This window comes from Kogia breviceps, chromosome 1 (genome assembly GCF_026419965.1).
Source record: "Kogia breviceps isolate mKogBre1 chromosome 1, mKogBre1 haplotype 1, whole genome shotgun sequence".
NCBI lineage: Eukaryota > Metazoa > Chordata > Mammalia > Artiodactyla > Physeteridae > Kogia > Kogia breviceps.
The window spans coordinates 104,164,754-104,183,780 of record NC_081310.1 but is presented as its reverse complement, the minus strand read 5'-3'; the positions used below and the strand labels follow the sequence as shown (position 1 = coordinate 104,183,780).

At 34.5% G+C, this 19,027-nt stretch overlaps 1 protein-coding gene and 1 pseudogene across 1 annotated transcript in view; both read left to right on the top strand.

Moving 5' to 3' along the window:
* The window catches only part of DPYD (dihydropyrimidine dehydrogenase), an 817,352-nt gene that overhangs the window by 111,591 nt on the left and 686,734 nt on the right, over window positions 1-19,027 (top strand). The window contains exon 3 of the mRNA XM_059043609.2: window positions 8,470-8,552. Within this exon, the coding sequence (XP_058899592.1) occupies window positions 8,470-8,552 (83 nt within the window). The remainder of the gene's footprint in view (window positions 1-8,469; window positions 8,553-19,027) is intronic.
* On the top strand, window positions 15,156-15,477 carry LOC136794464 (cytochrome c-like; annotated as a pseudogene).

Sequence of the window (19,027 nt, the reverse complement as noted above, 5' to 3'; positions counted from 1 at the left end):
TGTGTGTTACTTTGCCCCCATGTTGCTGTTGATATTTTACTCATTTGTTTTATCATACTTTTATACAATCCTTAATACCGATGAGATATTAAAACACTGTAAAATCTATCACAGTTGAAACCCTAGACCTTCTCTCAACCCATGGGGATTCATTTGGCAGGAGGCCACCAAAACCAGTTCTTTTTGATGCTTAGTTTCTAGTTTCTACTTTAATTGCTGCCAAAATCTGAGCACTTGGGAATTTAATTGCTCATTATATTTGTCACAGTGGTGTCACAGACCCAAATAAAGACTGTTGCATGCAAAATATTTATGGGTATTAATTTTGCCTAAACATCTGTATATTGAATTCTATATTTTCTACCTTGTAAAATATAGCACATCCAGAAAGAAATAAAACAGTATTCTGTCCAAACTTATGCCCCACTTTATTAGTAAACTATTATCCATCCAATCCAGTTATCTAAATTTAACAACAAACATCTAGAGGAGGACCTATGCAGAACTTTATTATACTCACTTTACTCAGTTTACTCTTTTGAGGCAGTCTGTGAGGGATTTGAGTATGGCTCTGAGGACAGACTCCTTGGGTTCAAATCCCTGCTTTATCCCTTACTAGCTATATGACCTTAGGCAAGTTGTCTTAATCTCCCTGTGCCTGTTTCCTCAGTTGTAAAGTATGGATCTCAATGGTTGTTGTGCAGATTAAATGGGTAAAGTTCCTAGAAAAGTGTCTAACACAGAGTAAGCCCTTCATGTTATTAGCTAGTTTACTATTAATATAATTCATCTTTATACGCCAAAAAACTATAACATTTACCTTGGTTGCTGATATGGATTTCCAGTTTCCTACTAATTAAGTAGAGGTAACATTTTCCTGTTGTAGCCAATGGAATGTCTGGTCAGCACTAAATTCAATACTTTTCATGTCCTTCCATTTTTTCTGTGTGTTCCCACTTTCTTGCTCCATGGTATTTAGGCTAATAGGCCTGTTTTTTGTTCCAGTGTTTTATTACTAATCACTGATTTTTCTTGTTCTTGTACTTGCTAGTCTGAGGAGTAGTTTGTTCATTCATTCTCTCCTTGTGTCCCCTTTTACTTTTTAGTTACCCTTTGCCTTTCCCTTCCTTCTTTCCTACAAAATAGATGGTCTGTCTTGCATCTGCTGTGATGGTTGCAGCTCTCTCATGCAATTATCTTGGTCAAAGGAAATTGCGAGGCACTTGAGAAATAGGAAGTATCAGTCATCACCATGGGCGAGTTCATTTTTAGAATTGTTTGAAAGTTTTTTACATTCTGGAAAGTCCCCTATGCCTTACTTATGCCTGAAATTGTGTTCTGGGATAATCCTACACTAACATACAGAATCCCCTTGAAGCAGGAGGGAAGGGGGCAGGGCACAGCCTTTAAAATAATGACATAGCCATAGGACATTACAAAAACTGGTTAAAACCAACTAGGTACAAGATGGTGGAAGATTTGACTTCCAGTGTACCTTGAGCCTCATTACATGCTCATTGTAATACATTAGCATGCTAAATGACACACGCACCAGCGCCATGACAGTTCTGAGGCCAACTATAAAAGGTCAAAAAGTAGGTGGTGGCTCAATTCCTGGAAATCCCCACCCCAGCTCCAAAATAATTGGAATAATCCACCCATTCATTAGCCTATGAAATTACCCAGCCCATAAAAACTAACTACTTCATATTTCGGGGCTTGTTGCCTTCTAAGATGGCCCACACTCTGCTTGTGGAGTGTGTTTCTTTCTGAATAAATCCACTTCTTACCTATCACTTTGTCTTTCATTGAATTCTTTCTGTGACAAGAACATCAAGAACCTGAGCTTCATTAAGTCCTGAGACCAGGTGTGTGATCTCAATTAAAAGACCGTGGGTTCAAGTCCCGATTTGGGTTTAGGCCAGGTTTGAGGAAAGTGATGAGGGATTTCGGGACCAGTAGAAAAACCAGACAAACAAAGTATATGTATTTTTTCTTTATGCTCTCAATTTACCACATAGAAGGGAGGCAAATGCATTTTTTTGTAGTAACATCTAGACTCGTTTGAGATTCTGAAACCATCTGTATAATTTTTTTTTTTTTTTTTTTTTTTTTTGTGGTACGCGGGCCTCTCACTGTTGTGGCCTCTCCCGTTGCGGAGCACAGGCTCCGGACGCGCAGGCTCAGTGGCCATGGCTCACGGGCCCAGCCGCTCTGCGGCATGTGGGATCTTCCCAGACCGGGGCACGAGCCCATGTCCCCTGCATCGGCAGGCGGACTCTCAACCACTGCGCCACCAGGGAAGCCCCCATCTGTTTTAAAATATAAACACTTTCTCTCTCAGTCAACTCTGATATCTTTGCCTGTCCTCAATTCCTGGAGCCATAGTGAGCTCAGTGGGGCTACTTAAGGCTTCTGTGTCCAAATTTTCTCTCACTCTGTCTTCAGAAGAATGTTATCTCCTATCTCTGTGGCTGGAAAGGCTAGACAGTCAAGCAGTCTTTCCACCCTATTGTTTATGTATGCTAGGGATAGGCCTTTAAAAACTCAAAATCCAGTAATTTTGTTTGTTTCTTCTTTAATGTCTGTTACGAACTTGTTTCTCTGCAGCAATGGAGACCAAAATAAAGTTTAAAACCACAGTGCAGGTAGTAGTTGTGTTTTGGTCTTTTCAGGTATTCACTTAGCCCAAGTGGCACTATTTGAGTATCAGTTGTTGACATTAAGCTATGTTGTAGGTTGAATATAGCAAATAAGTGTAACTGATTTTATTATATGACTTTATTTTCTTTTACTGCTTTGTGTACATCCTTATACCTCTTTTTGGGTGTGCAAAAGTAAAGAAATCAAACTGATGATTGGAAACTTTTTTTGGACAATTTGAAATATTAAAACTTTCATGAACTCATTGGCAAATAATCAGAGGAGGCAGAGATCTTAATTAGTCAAGTGCGTATTTAATAGAAAAAATAAATATTGGAAAAGTCAAGTCCTATCTTATATTAAATTTCTTTTATTACTTTGTTGTATTATATTTTACAAAAATAGTATATTCAGCATAGAATAAACAAATACTTCCAAAAATCTTTAAAAAAACTCTTGATTTTTAAAATCTTGAAGTCAAAAAGAAATATAAACCTATAACTGAAACTTTGGAAAATATTGAAAACTATAAGTAAAAAAATAAACCCTTGTTTACTCAACATTTTGAGATAATCTGAGTTACTGTTTCATTTCTTGTCTTTTTTGGCTTTGCTTGTTTTCTTTTTCAAAACTGTAATCATATCATACAACATATTCAATTTTATAGTGTCTTTTTAAAAAAATTACACAATGTCATACAAACATTGGCTAACTCTATCTAAATAGCATTTGTAATTAATGCATAATATCCCTCAAATTTAAAGTGCTTTATTTAACTATTCTTTTATTGTTGAAAATTTAGGATCCTCCCCCAATATTTCACTGTCATAAAAATGCTTCACTGAACACCTATGAACATAAAGCTTCTAAAAAATATTATTTCCATAGAAATATTTGAAAGGATACTATAATCTGTTCAATGTAAAATTTACATTTGTCCCCCCTACCCATTTTTTCCTGAAGAAAGAAAGGAAAACTCTGCTTTCTGCCTTAGGGGTCCAGACTAATTTTATCCCAGAAGTAATGGGAAAGTGTTCTTCAAAGGCCGTCTAATTCGAATAATTTAGTTATTCATCTTTGCAGTTATAGTCATATAAATGTCATTCTTTAAGACTATTACTCTATAGAGAAAAAGTTCATAATTTAGTTAATGAAGTATCAAAAATTTATCAGGGTAAGTTACAGGAATTGGATCTTTAGTACAGAATTTTAGTAAATAATAAAATGTTATTTTATTATTATTAGCTGGTAGCTAACACTTACTGTGTCAGATACTTTGAACTTCTTTATCTGCATTCTTTAACTGTAGTGATATATTACTGCATTATGATCCCTTCACCAGAATTCGAACTCTCTTCTAAAAGCTTTTTATTGCAGTATTACATATGGAAAACTAAACAGATCTTAAGTATTCAGTTCCATGAATTTTCACAAAATGAATTAAACAGTGCCCTAGAAGACCCTCTTCTGTCTCCTGTAGTCACTATCCACTAATTTCCAACACCTTGATTAGTTCTGCCTACTTTTAAAATAGTAGCTTTATTGAGATATATTCACATACCATAGGGTTCACTCATTTAAAATGCATATAATTCAGTGGTTTTTAGTATATTCACAGTGTTGTACATTGATCACCACTAATTTCAGAACTTTCATGTCCCCAAAAAGAAACCCCGTTACCATTAGCAATAATTCCTTCCCTCTCTGCAGCCCCTCCCTGGCAACCACTAATCTCCTGTCTCTCTGGATATGCCTGTATTCGACATTTTATATAAATGAATTGATAAAATTCATTTGTATTTGGCTTTTTGATACAATTCATTGATACAATTCATTGATACAATTCATTTGTATCTGGCTTTTTCACTTAGCATAACGTTTTCAAAGCTCATCATGTATCAGAACGTACCTTTTTATGGCTGAATAGTATATCATTATATTGGTATACCCTATTTGCTTATCCATTTATCATTTTATTGACTTGCATTTTTTCTACTTTTTGTCTGTTATGAATAATGCTGCTATGAACATTTGTATATATATATGTGGATATATATATCAGCCTATGGGATGTGGGCCTGCTGGTGTGTGCTGGGGACCCAAGGCACAGCCATGGTTCTTCTTCACACCACCATCTCCTTCTGTGTTGCCCAGTTCCGGTCGCTGTTCCTGTCATGGCTCTGTTCTCTCTTCCTGCTCTCTACACTGAGGCTTCAAGATGTGGAGGAAGTTAAGAGAGGGTGGTACCAGACGGAAAATGAGTACTACTTGCTGCAGTTCACACTGACCGTTCGCTGCCTGTACTACACCAGCTTCAGCCTGGAGCTCTGCTGGCAGCAGCCGCCGGCTGAGCACACCTTCCGCTCCTTTCCCTGGATGGTAGCCTATGTCTTCTACTACCCAGTCTTCCACAACGGGCCCATCCTCAGCTTCCCAGAGTTCATCGCACAGATGCAGCCGCAGGAGCAGGGCTCGCCGAAGGCCAGCCTTTCCATCCTTGCCCTGGGGCTGGGCCGCCTCCTCTCCTGTTGGTGGCTGGCAGAGCTGATGATTCATCTTATGTATGTCTTGATAACTGTAGGCTTATAGTCATTTTTGAAATCAGGAAGTGTTAGGCCTTCAACTTTGCTTTTCTGTTTTTAAGAAGGTTTTGGCTATTCTGGGTCCCTTCTATTTTCATATGAATTTTAGAATCAGCTTATCAAAATCTGCAAAAAAAAATAGCTGGGATTTTGACAGGAATCGCATTGAAACTTTAGACTAATTTAGGGAGTAGTGCCACCTTAACAATATTGTCTTCTAATTCATGAATACGGGATGTCTTACCATTTATTTTGGTCTTCTTTAATTTTTATCATGATGTTTTGTACTTTTCAGTACACAAGTCTTATGCTTCTTTTGTTAAAGTTATTAAGTAGTATTCTATTCTTTTTTATATTCTTATAAATAGAACTGTTTTCTTACTTTTATTCTTGAACTATTCACTGTAGCTTTGCTGGTTTTTGTTTCCAAGTTATTATTTTTTTAAAGGTAATTTTTAAAATTTTATTTATTTAATTTATTTATGTTTGGCTGCGTTGGCTCTTTGTTGCTGTGCGCAGGCTTTCTCTAGTTGCGGTGAGTGGGGTCTACTCTTTGTTGTGGCGCATGGCCTTCTCATTGAGGTGGCTTCTCTTGTTGTGGAGCATGGGCTCTGGGCACCTGGGCTTCAGGAGTTGTGGCTCGCGGGCTCTGGAGTGCAGGCTCAGTAGTTGTGGTGCACAGGCTTAGTCACTCCGCGGTATGTGAGATCTTCCCGGACTAGGGCTTGAACCCATGTCCTCTGCATTGGCAGGTGGATTCTTAACCACTGTGCCACAAGGGAAGCCCAGCTTTGCTTGTTTTTGAAATTTATATAAGTGGTATAATTTTCCTATGTGATTTTTTGTGTGTCACATTATTTAGTACTATGTATGGCTGTGAGATAATCCATGTTATTCCACATAGATGTAGTTTGTTCATTCTCATTGCTATTTTCCATTGTAGTAATATAACACAGTTGATTTATATATTCCATCTTTATGTACATTTGACTTGTTTCCAGTTTGGGGAAATTTGGATAGTGCTACAATTAACGTTCTTGTATACGACTTTAGGCAAACATATTATATATTTGTTCTGGGTGTATTCCAAGACATGAATGTTCAGCTTTTGAAAGTGCTACCAAAAAGCTTTATCAAGTCGTTTTAGCAATTTACAGTTCCACCAGCAGTGCTTCAGTTGCTTTTTATACTAAAAAAACTCACTTTTGTATCATCTATCCTTTTCATTTTACACATTTTCAAAGTGTGTAGTGATATTTCATTTTTAAAATTTGCATCTTTCTCATGACTAATGCTGTTGAGCATGTTCTTTTTAAATTAGTTATTTGTATAGTCTGTTATATAGTGTTTATATAAATCTTTTGCCCATTTTACATTGAATTGCACTTTTTTTCATATTTACTTGTAGGAGTTCTTTATTTATTATAGATATAAGTAATTAGTGTGATACTAGCACAAATATAGGAAATTGAGCAGTTGGCTATTATGGACTCCAGAAACAGACCCTATGTATACTGTGTCTTACTTTATGGAAAAGATGAATTAAAGTGGGGAAATGATGACCTTTTCAATAAATAGTACTGATTTAACTGCTGACCTGTATGGTGTGATTTTCTGTTATACACCATATACAAATATCAATCCCAGATGAATTACACATCTAAATGTGAAATGCAAAGTAATAAAGCTTTGTGGAAAAAATATAGGAAAATAAATTTATAACCTTGAGGAAATCAAAGATTTCTTAAACAGAACACAAATATCACTAACCATAAATTAAAGCAATAATAAATTGGGCCTCTTTAAAAATAAGAAATTCTTGGGCTTCCCTGGTGGCGCAGTGGTTGAGAGGCCGCCTGCCAATACAGGGGACGTGGGTTCGTGCCCCGGTCCGGGAAGATCCCACATGCTGCCGAGCGGCTAGACTCATGAGCCATGGCCACTGAGCCTGCGTGTCTGGGGCCTGTGCTCCGCAACGGGAGAGGCCACAACAGTGGGAGGCCCACGTATTAAAAAAAAAAAAAAAAAAAGAAATTCTCTTTATGAAAAGATACTATTAAAAAGTGAAAAGACAAGACACAGAGCAGGAGATATTTGCAACTTGCATACCCAAGAAAGGACTTTTATTCAGAATTCAAATTATTTTAGATACATTTTGCTAATTTTCAAGATTTTCATTGTAAAACATATAACTATGTGTTAAAAAGGATCTTTGCCTTAATTTGGCTGATCTAAAAAGATATCAAGGTAAGATAATGGTATATATGACAATGGGTTTTAAATCAATGAATTCTTACACATTGGAAATTATTAATCTAAATTCTGTATTTTTGTAAAATCCAGCACTTATTTACAATTTAAAATAGAACCCATTAATGTTAGAATTTTATTATTTAGTTTTACTATCTGTTTAACTAAAATGCTAAATCCAATTATTTTATTACCTAAATACATGAAATCTAACGTGCCAAAAGATTCATATGGATACATTTTTTAGGCTAAAATTTTATCCTATATATTATGTTCTGATAACTTATTAGAGTCATGTGAGATTAAGTTAGTTTTACATATAAAAACATAATTAAAATTAAACAAACAAACTCTTAGAAAATTCAGTCCAGTAATGCTAAGAGCCTGATGTAATGTCACTTAATTTTAATGATTGGACTTATTTATTTTCAAACATATATACATATATACATATATATATATTTGTGAACAATTTGTATATAACTGTTATTTAAAGATCTAATTTTAAATTTTTGATTTCAAAATGTTTGAACTTATATTATTATATTATCCCTGGGCTTTATCTTCCATATCAGTAAATACTAATATTTTAGAACTGGGTATTTATCATATACAATTTATTGTGATTTCAAACTTTATTGACTTTCTTTTGAATTCCAGTTGGTTTTGATATACTTGAGATTATTTTAGAGAACCAATTTTTAAACCTCAAAACTCTAGAAGTTGTACTACTTTTATATAATACTCATTTCTTCTATTTACCCAATTTTGAAAAATTGATAAGAAGACTTCTGTGACAGCTGTATCATAAAACGTTTTTATTTTGTTACTGTTGAATTCACACTGTCAATTTTAATGAATCCTACCCAATTAAAATGGTGTGCATATTTTTGAGTCCATAATCAATATAATCAATTATATTTTACATAATTGCATAGATATAATTTTATCTCAGGATGTTGGAGGATTAATGCATTTTTCTAATATGTTGCAGAATTGCGAGAAGCTGGAGAATAATTTTGATGACATCAAGCACACGACTCTTGGTGAGCGAGGAGCTCTCCGAGAAGCAATGAGGTAAGTCTGGGTCACCATAGCAACAGTCACAGATGTGGTAAAGAAAAAGTCATTCTTCATTATTGGGGGAACAAATGAGTTCATTGCCACCATTCAGCTCTGTTCTCTAAGGTATTAATTTGTCAGTGGAGAGACTTCCCTTGAGGCTGTACTTTGGTTTTGAAGCTGCATAAATGTTAAGCCTCAGTGCACAGTAAAAAATGTAAATGTTTAATTTGTTACTTAAAATGCTTAAGGGGTGTCTTGTTTTATATTTATACTAAACTGTGTGATTGAATGGAAATGTTGTTCATCTACATTCTGCCTGTATAAAAAAATAAATAGTACAATGGTGTTTTAACTGAGTAGTATTTTCTCCTAATTAATATTTAACTAAAATATTTTATAGGATTATACCATAGTATTTTTAAACCGATATGTTTTCATACTATTATAAAGCATACAGATTAACTTTTTTTCAAATACAGCAGTCTATAATGAACCTGATGGGTTTTCTTTTTAACATTACTATTTCTGAATATTTTTCTGAAATCTCCCTAAACTTAATACCTTTTTAATAACTTTTAGGAAGCAGTCTTTAAATCCATCTGATGAGAATCAATGAAGGATTTTACTAGACATTGAAAATGTGTGAAGAATAAAACTTAGCATTCTTACAGCTGGAGAAACAACAACAAATGATGTTAATCTTAAAAGTTCTGAGCTTGAACCTTTGAGTGGGATAATTTCCGATATATTTGTACAGAAATAGTATATTTGCCTTGATTTAGCCTGTGAAACTAAAATTGATTTTTAAAATATATCTCCTTCTATCCATGCTCATTTTTTAAGGGCTTAAATTAAGGCTGAAGAAAAAATTTTAAATAGGAGAAAGGATAAACCTATGAAGCTCCCTAGAAGGGTATTTTGGGCACAGTTTTGTTATTGCTGGCACACAGTTACCATATACTTTAGGCTAGAAGCTGCTCTCATTTAGTGACCTCCCTTTTACCGTGCAAGCAGCAGGGGAAAGTAATTAAATTTAATAGAAGCTGCCCTCATTTTGAAGCCACTTCTATTTAAAACCACAGGGGGAGGTAATTAAATTTAATGGAAACAGTAGCTTCTACACAAAGATACATGGTACTTCTATATAGATGATTATGATGTCACAAAAAGAGGAATAATATATTACTAGTACTGAGAAATTACCAGCTGGAGCAAGTGAGCCTATTTTATTGTTAATGTCTTTACTAATAAAAAAGAGGGAAAAATAAAACTGAGTCCACAATAGAGAATTTGTATCTATATACAATGCAAGTGGACATTCTCAGAAAGTTAAAGTTATTGGAAATAGTCGTAAATTTAAAATAAAGAGTAAAATGTATTGTGGAAAAGGCCAATACAGAAGTTATGACTGAACTGCTGTTTTTCAATATATTCTTTATTCTCTACCTGAAACTACCACAGGTATAAATTGAAAACATCATTTTTGTAAATGCTTATTATAATAACTTTGAATATGTTAAACATAACATCAATATTTATTTAGAACTGTACAGTTATTCTCTATATTTTTATATCTATTCAGTTTGAAGTAAACCCATAGACCCACAGGAAGACAAAGAGAATGCCAGCTCTGAAGCTTTGAATAAAAGGCCAAAACATAGAAAGAATTGCAAAGGGGCAATGTGAATGAAAATGGATGTGAGTGAGGGAAATACAGTGAACAAGGGAAGGATGCAATTAGTATAGAAAATTCATCATCAAGAAAAAAACAAATTGAGTTATGGGAGAACTGCATTGGAAGAGATTATTAAATTCTGCCAAATTTTGTAATACTTGGCATTTTCAAAAATTCTGCTTTTTAAAAAGTAGAGATGAATTAATGAGAAAAATAAGTATTACCTGATTGGAGTAACCTCTCAACCATCCATGCTATGAGGTAAAGCAATAGGCTAGATAATTTAAATCAGCATTTAATCATGGCTGTGTAATGTACTTTGTTTACATTGGCAGCATATTTTACACATACACACTCATAATCTTTTGATTCACTAAACACAACTAAATAATCTTGTTACTAAAAGCATTCAACAGTTTAGTGTACTGTGAGCCTAGCACTTTTTAAAAAACTTCTGGTTTTTGCCTTTAGGAAATACAACAGGAGCTCATTCTTTATATGTGAGACTATGGAAAGCACATAAACAAAAAGTTACAATGTTATGTGACTAATAGAATAAAAGGAGAATGCATCAGGGGCGAAAATTAATTGTTCTCTCATCTATGATCATTTTTTTTGTCTTACATGAAGAGTGTCAAATCAAAGAAAACCATGGAGAGGATCAGAAATTTGATCTAGGCCTTGAATATGGCCAGTTTTACAGGTAGAAGGAACAGTATTGAACAAAGGTGCAAGATGTATTTCAAGAACAGTAAAATGGTCTGATGTAGAGCAAATTTTTTTCAAGCTTTTTTGAATGTATGTTTTCCTGCAAAACTCACATAGGCAGAATTATTTGGCCAGTAATATCTCTCCTTATATGCCAAGAATCCTTGGGTATAAATAAAGCAGTACGAGGTTGGCAGGGATGGTGGGAAGTATTCAGAATTTCAGAGTGTGAGAAGCTGCGGTGGGAGACAGGTATGAATAAGTTGCCAACAATTTCAGTTAGCTCAGGGGCTGGTCTCAGGAGGCTTGTTGGAAATGTGTTTGTTACCGTATTCTAGAGGTCAGTTACATAGAGTCTAGCTTGCCATGATAGATACTTTAAATTACTTCAAGGAGTGATTGTGGTTTTTAAGGAAGGGGATGACAGGATTAAATATATTGACAAAACTATGAAGATTATTTTACAGCTTTTTAGAATTCTAATAGGGTAAGAAAATACAATGTGGGGGTAGATACAATCATTCATTTATTTAATAAACATTTATTGTATTTCTGTAATAACACCAGGTAATGGGGTTACAGATATGAATAAGAGAATCTCTGCCCTCAAGGGGCTAATGGCCTAGTTGGGGAGACAGATACAAAAATCAAATGCCTGATGTGAAGACTCAGAGCCCCAGTACTTGAGTTGTTTCCCTGGTCCCAAAAATGCCATGGCAGTTTTTCTCTTGGTCCATGGGCATGACATAGCTTGGCTATTGAACATCCTTTTTTTCTCACTAACTTAACCTCTGCAGCAGCCCTCAGGTGGCTCTGGGCACCCATACCCTCCTCCTGAGTGTGTCTGTAGTCTGGTGAAGTTGGAGCAAAACTGGACTGAATCTGAACAGTGACATTTTTTTTTTTGAACAGTGACATTTTGTGGCTGCTATGTTTAGGCCTTATCATCAAGTTGGGTATTACCTCCTTATTTATTAAGGTTCTACTACTGCTATGAGCTTAGAACAAAAAAGAGAAGTCTCTGCCCTTGCTCAATTATCTGTCATCTCATCCAGTCCCTGTTCGTGGGCAGTCTTTGCCATGCAGTCTTGGACCTGTTCTTTCATCAGTGTCCCAGCTCAGGAATCATTTTAGACCCCTCCGGTGCTTTTTCCTGTTCCCAGATGTGAGGATCTAATCCTGGATGTGAGGACCTGTGGCCGGCTGTTTAAAATGTGTAAGGGGCTACAGCCTACTCTGGAATGTGCTGGCTAAATGAAGCAAGTATTTTATTAGGTTTTAACTCATACCCAGACTGGGAAAAAATAATTCAAAAGTTTATTTTGGCAGTAGAGTAGAGGGTACAGTGGAGGGAATGAACGATCTAGAGAAATCAGTGACCCCAGTAAGATAAAGGTAGAAGGATATAGAGGTCAACAGAGGAGAGTGTGTATGAGAAATTTAGAAATATTTAGAAGGTAGATCTGATGAGACTCTGTGACTTAATAGCCTCAATATATTAAAAACTTGATTTAATCTCTGTTGCTCTGTTTAAAACCTTTTAAAGTTTTCTTATTCTTTCAGAATAAAGTCTAATTTATTTGTGTATCCTACTAGATAGTAAATCTCATGAGGGTAGGAGGATTGCTATTTTGCTCTCCTTTGTATTCTTAGCCTTACCACATAGTATTAGCATATTAGGTGCTTAATAATTATTTGTAGAATTATTGATAAAGATAAAAAATAAGAAGAAGGATATTTATCAAGGGCAAGTAAAAAAATTCTTTTGACTTTGTATTCAACTTTTTCTTCCCTTCCAGTTTTATTGAGATATAATTGACATACAGCACTGTGTAAGTTTAAACTCAAATGTTTTTGTTTTGAGTATTTGGATATACATTAATTGAGATAGGGAAAGAGAAAAGAAGAGGAGGATTAAGTAAGACGATTTTAGTTTTCCGATGAATTTGAGATAGCTTTGGTAAACTCATGTGTAAATTTGCAGTAGGCAAAGGAAAATACAACTCTGCAACTCAGGAAAAAGACTGGAGGTTGCAGACTGGGATTTGTTAAGTATTTTGATATTTGTAGCCATGGGAAAGCATCTGATTTTGAATGATAGTGCATGGAATCAGAAAGGAGGAGAGTCTAACCAGATGCCTAAGAAAATACTTGGTTTAGGAAAATGTGTGTCAGAAACATATTTTGGGATTTAAAAATTTTAAATAACTTTCTCCAACAGAATAAATTGGGACTCTGATATGGTGTGTCTGAGCACTTGAACTGTGGCTAGTGTAACTGAAGAACTGAATGTTTAATTTTATTTAATTTTTATTAATTTAAATGTAAATTGTTGCATGTGGTTAGTGGCTATGGTTTGGACAGCATCGCACCAGAGGGATGTTTTTGAGTTGCTAACATGACATTCACCTTTCTCTCACCGATGGAATTATCATCGAAGGAGAGAGAGTCTAGGGTAAGGCTAAACCACGTTCACACACATCACACATACACATCATGCACAGTCTCTCTCAAAAAATGAAGAGTAAAACTGGAATCAGAACATAGTAATGGATATAAAACCAAAATTAACAAATATGATATGGAGGAGACAAGGTGACTATTATTTTCTAAAGACATGACTTATATGTAGAAATCTCTATGGAATTAACAACAAAAACACTCTAGAAATTAATAAAAGAATTTAGTAATATGGTCACTTTTAAGATAAAGATGAAAATTTGTGAACTTTTCTGTGTATTACCTATTCTATGAAGATCCTATGAGGTAGTTATATTAGAGTACCCCAATCATCCAGGACATGTTGAATTGCTCCGCAAATGGTGTAAGAGACAGTTGTTTTGCTGTCTAGAAAAAAGAACTCACCTTATATTTTCACCTTACAGGTATTAAAGGAAGTTTTGTGTATATTAAAGAGCTAAAATAAATAAATGAGACAGCCACAGTTCAATAAACTATGAAAGTGACTATCTCTGAGGTTTGGATGGGGAAAGAGATAATAATCCAAAAAGTAGTTGAGGAAATAACTAAGCTTTGACTGCATTAAAAAAGCTTCTGTATATGGAAAAAAATCACACAATTTAAAGACAACATCAGTGTTCTGTATTGCCATGTGTGTAAGAGATTCAAAAAAATTTAGGAGCTCAGTGGTTAATTGGCAAAGTATGAGTAAGAAACCCTTGGGCTTCCCTGGTGGTGCAGTGGTTGAGAATCTTCGTCTGCCGATGCAGGGGACACGGGTTCGTGCCCCAGTCCGGGAAGATCCCACACGCCACAGAGCGGCTGGGCCCGTGAGCCATGGCCGCTGAGCCTGTGCGTCCAGAGCCTGTGCTCCGCAATGGGAGAGGCCACAGCAGTGAGAGCCCCGCGTACCACACACACACACAAAAAAGAAACCCTTAAAATATTCAACTCTAATGGCAAGCAAAATATAAATTACATAAAAAGTACTAATTCTTGGTTATTGACGTTACTGCAGTTCAGCGAGGAGGGAGGAGGAGATTTTTGAGTGCTGGAGATGGAATGGTAAGAGCCATTGTCCCATTCTCAGAGATCAAGAGGAGTTGAAATTACTTCTGCATTTAAGGAAGGAAGTGTACCAATAAGTACTAAGAACCTTGAAACAAACATACCCCTTTTCATATAAATTTAACTTCATGAAATATACTATGCACAAGACATAGAAATTATGGACAATCTGAAAATGTTTCTCAAATTGTAGAATATAACAGTAAACAAATTGAGTAGAACCTAATTGTCTACTATTAAGGAAATAATAAGAAAATGAAGTTTCTAGAATATAAAATAATATATATGGTATATCAATAAATATATACATAATGGTAAATTGTGGCATATTTAGTTATATCTGGATATTAAAATGATCTTTAACACAATGTTTTTCAGTGACACGAGTATCATCATGTTCATTGAAAAATACCAGGAAACAAAATTGCATGTAGAACATGATATCCATTGAATATAAAGAATAAAGAGAAAACAGATAGGAATAAAATACAGCAAAATAGCTTTTATATCTGGGTGGTGGGCTTACACATTTCTCAGGCTTATAATTTTCTGTTCTAAATTTTCTATAATGGGAGCATATTATGAATGATTAGAAAAATAATGAGATACATAGGCGTGGACCAGCGTGTTCTTGGGATTAGAGAGTGGGACGTTTGGCTTGCGAGCGGGAACCTCTGAGTCGTGCACGGAGAAAGAACGATTTTTAAATGGGTGATGTCGAGAAGGGCAAGAAGATTTTTGTTCAGAAGTGTGCCCAGTGCCATACTGTGGAAAAGGGAGGCAAGCACAAGGCTGGGCCAAATCTCTGTGGTCTGTTTGGGTGAAAGACAGGACAGGCTGTTGGATTCTCTTACACAGATGCCAACAAGAACGAAGGCATCACCTCTGGGGAGAGGAGAGCAGATGGAGTATTTGGAGAATCCCAAGAAGTACATCCCTGGAACAAAAATGATCTTTGCTGGCCTTAAGAAGAAAGGAGAAAGGGCAGACTTGATAACTTATCTCAAAAAAGCTACTAATGAGTAATAGTTGGCCACTGCCTTATTTATTATGAATCAAATGTCTCATGACTTTTTATGTGTACCATATTTAAATTGATCTCATACACTAGAATTCAGATCATGAATGACTGATGTAATATTTATGTCCTGATTTAAGTAAGATTGGCTTGTGGCTAAATAAATATAGTCAGCTTTTTGAATTTTGATAGTAATTCTGGTTCAACAAGTACTATCATTGTTTTCCCTTTCTAAAGAGGTGATTAAACTTGAATAAGGAATGTTAAACTTTTCAGGGATATGGTGAATCCTTCTCAAACCCTATAGGAGATTGGTTTTATATTTAGATTTTTATAACTGGTTATATTAATATATTTAAATATTGAGAAGCTCCCTTCACTGTCTCATAGACCAGCAAGAGTCACCTGTGTTTCAGGTTGTGTTCATTCGCCCATTAAGGCAAGGGCTGAAGATACACTGACAATGTCCACTTTCCCTTTTTGGTCTTAACTATGCCAATTTAATTAAAATTCTCCATCTAAAAAAAAAAGAATAAAAGAAAAATAATGAAGTAAGAAGGAAAAATGGGAAGAATAAAATAAGATTCAAAATCTAGGATATGTGGCAAAAATCATATATTAGAGTCCAACGGTGATTTTAGATAAATTAGTCTTTCTTAGTCTTACTTTTTTGTAAGATAGGATTAAAAATTTAAAAGGATTGATATGAAGAACAACAATAATGTAGGAGAGAATGCTTTGTAATTTATGAAACATTAAGAAAATGAAGATACAAAGTATTACAATGTTTGTATACATTATTTCCATTGAATGGTATATAGTGCTTATTTCAAATAAATTACATGTGTCATACATAATGGAATTGACTGGAAAACTTCGGTCTGGTCTTAGAATGTAGAATGCCAGAGGGAATATTTTTTTGTCTGACTTATAATAGAGTCCATTGTAGTTCCATGGCTGTGTGGAAATACTGTACAGGATTTCTGAAAATGATCACATGAAAAAAATTTTAAGGACAGAAAAAAATGTATCATCTCCAGGTGAAATCTCTGTCTATGGTATGATAATAGTGAATTTAGAGGTGAAATTCTCAATTTCTTTTCATTTTTTCCCTTATCTCTGCCAATTCAACCCTCTTATCATACCAAAGTGATTTGATTACTGTATTATATTTTACACCTGTCATAGCCCCTGTAATCATTTCTAAACATCAAGGGGAAAAGTGGGACCTTTTTAAAAAACGTGGTGTCTTTTTGTCACCTTTTTACTTCCCAAGGCAGTAGTGGGCCATGTGTAGTAGAAATAATGAAATTGGAAGGTACTTCAGTTGAATAACTTAAGAAAATGGGGTGTCAAAATCTGAAAGAAAAGTGACATATAGAATATAGTTCATTAAGAAAAAAATGTAAAAAACTATATGAAGCTTTCTGATAATGACTAAATACAACAAAAATATAGATTGGTGAGATCTATGGATGTACCTCTATGGTGAGAATATAAATTACATTTTAGAGTACAAACATAGCCAATTAAGGGTTAGTATTTTATTTGTAGAGCCATACATATTCAGTGAGAGCTGTTACATTTAGGTGATTATTCTAAAGATAAAATACAAGGACATTATATCTCTGAAATCTATTCCTTTTTGCTCAGCTTTGTCACGTGTTAGGAATTCTGTCACTAGATGGTGATGTTGAGTTGCACAGTTTATGTTCCTGGCTTTTTTTCTGGTGCGTGTAATAGTAATTGTAGGTGTACTATAAACCCAGCCATGTATCCAGAGTTAAAACTGAAAGTATAACTATGTAAATTAGGAAAATAATTTTAAGAGATACAGTACTATTTAAATATCATTTAAGTCGAAAGGTAAAAATCCTTTAAAGCTATTGCTTTCCTTTAGACTCATAGACTTGGAGAGGTAGAATATAAATAGCAATCTAAACTTTTCATTGCAAGAGTGAGGTCTGAAGAGAGATTCAAAGACATTAAAAAGAAATATGTTTCAGTTTTTCCCTTCTAGATGTGTTAGTCTATAAAGTACAACTTTAATTTCATTCCTCTGTTAATATGTAGTGGTACTGAGGCTGTTTGCCATCTGATCTAAGGGATGTGTAACTCCTGGTACCTAGATATTGTTTTAGTTGCTTATTGTTTTAGTTATATTAATTTTGCATCCCTTGCTAAGCATAATGGTTAAACTACACTGGTATTTCTTTAACTGGTACTTCTACATGAATTGAAGTAAAAGACTGTCTCTATGAGTAATTTGGCCATCTGAATAAGACTTGAAGATAAGAATATTATCACTACCCTACTTAACCTTACACTTGTAGATAAGTTTGTGTGTGTATGTGTATATATATATATATTATATGCAGAAATGTGTTTATATATATATATATGTCCATATATATGTACTCTATCTCTATTAATTTCTATCTTTATTTCTATCTCTATATGAATCTTCTTGTCCCAGTCAAGGAAATCTTGCAGTTTGACAGCATTTGAAGTGTGGAAATCCATTTGCTTTTTAGACATATGTGTTAGAATTACAGTGTTATACACAACTTTCAGTGAAATTCTTTTATAATGGTTAAAAAAGAGGAGGGGGAAGAGAAGGCAACCTAAATATTTATGAATAGTGAATTGAATAAGTAGTTTAGAAAACAAATCTAAGGCATGAGAAAATTTGGAGTGGTGTTGAAGAAAAGTATAAAATAAATAAAATGAGAATTTATTAAAATATTTCTAATGAAATCAGCAGGTTGTTTAATGGTTTGAAAAGTAAACACAAATTGTTTAAAATCTTCAAAGTTTACAAAAATAAAGGTAATTATACATGCCCCTGTGTGTGTATGTGTGTGTTTTAACTACCTGCAAAGTTTGACCTGTGAAATTGGATGCAGAAACAATGTGTAAACTTTCTATTTTAATCATATTTCTTGATCCTATAATAATTACATTTCTCCAAGTTTTTTTTTTTCGCTAAATGGATCAGCAGGAATCTCTGGAAAACACACCCCACCCTCTGCCCCCAGTAAGCAGGTTACAAGAGTATCCTCTTTTCTTCCATGCAGAGGAGAATATCCTGTCTTTATCACTTCTGTTAGAGAGAGAGGCACACACTCTACTATGCAGATAAGCACGTGTCTATGGTTTGTGTCATCTAACATAGAAAGAGGGCAACCAGGCTGAATATCTTCAAATTTTATAAAATGTAAAGACAAAAGCACACCATTACTTTTTCTAGATATTTATGATGGAACTACTTTAATAACATTATTGAAATTCAGCTTAGAAAATGTAGGTTAAGCATTAGGAAAATGATTAATTATGTAAAAATATGTAATTAATTGCATTTGATTATATATTCCATGTAATTAAGTTAATGTAATTTGTGTACTATGAATACATATGTATACACACAGTTTACACATATGTGTGCAAATGTGCACATGGGTATGCACACACACATACATTTGGTATTATCTTTTTACTGCATAACTTAAGAATGGTACTTTCATTCATTTCAGGGATGAGTGAAAGCAAGATTTGTCA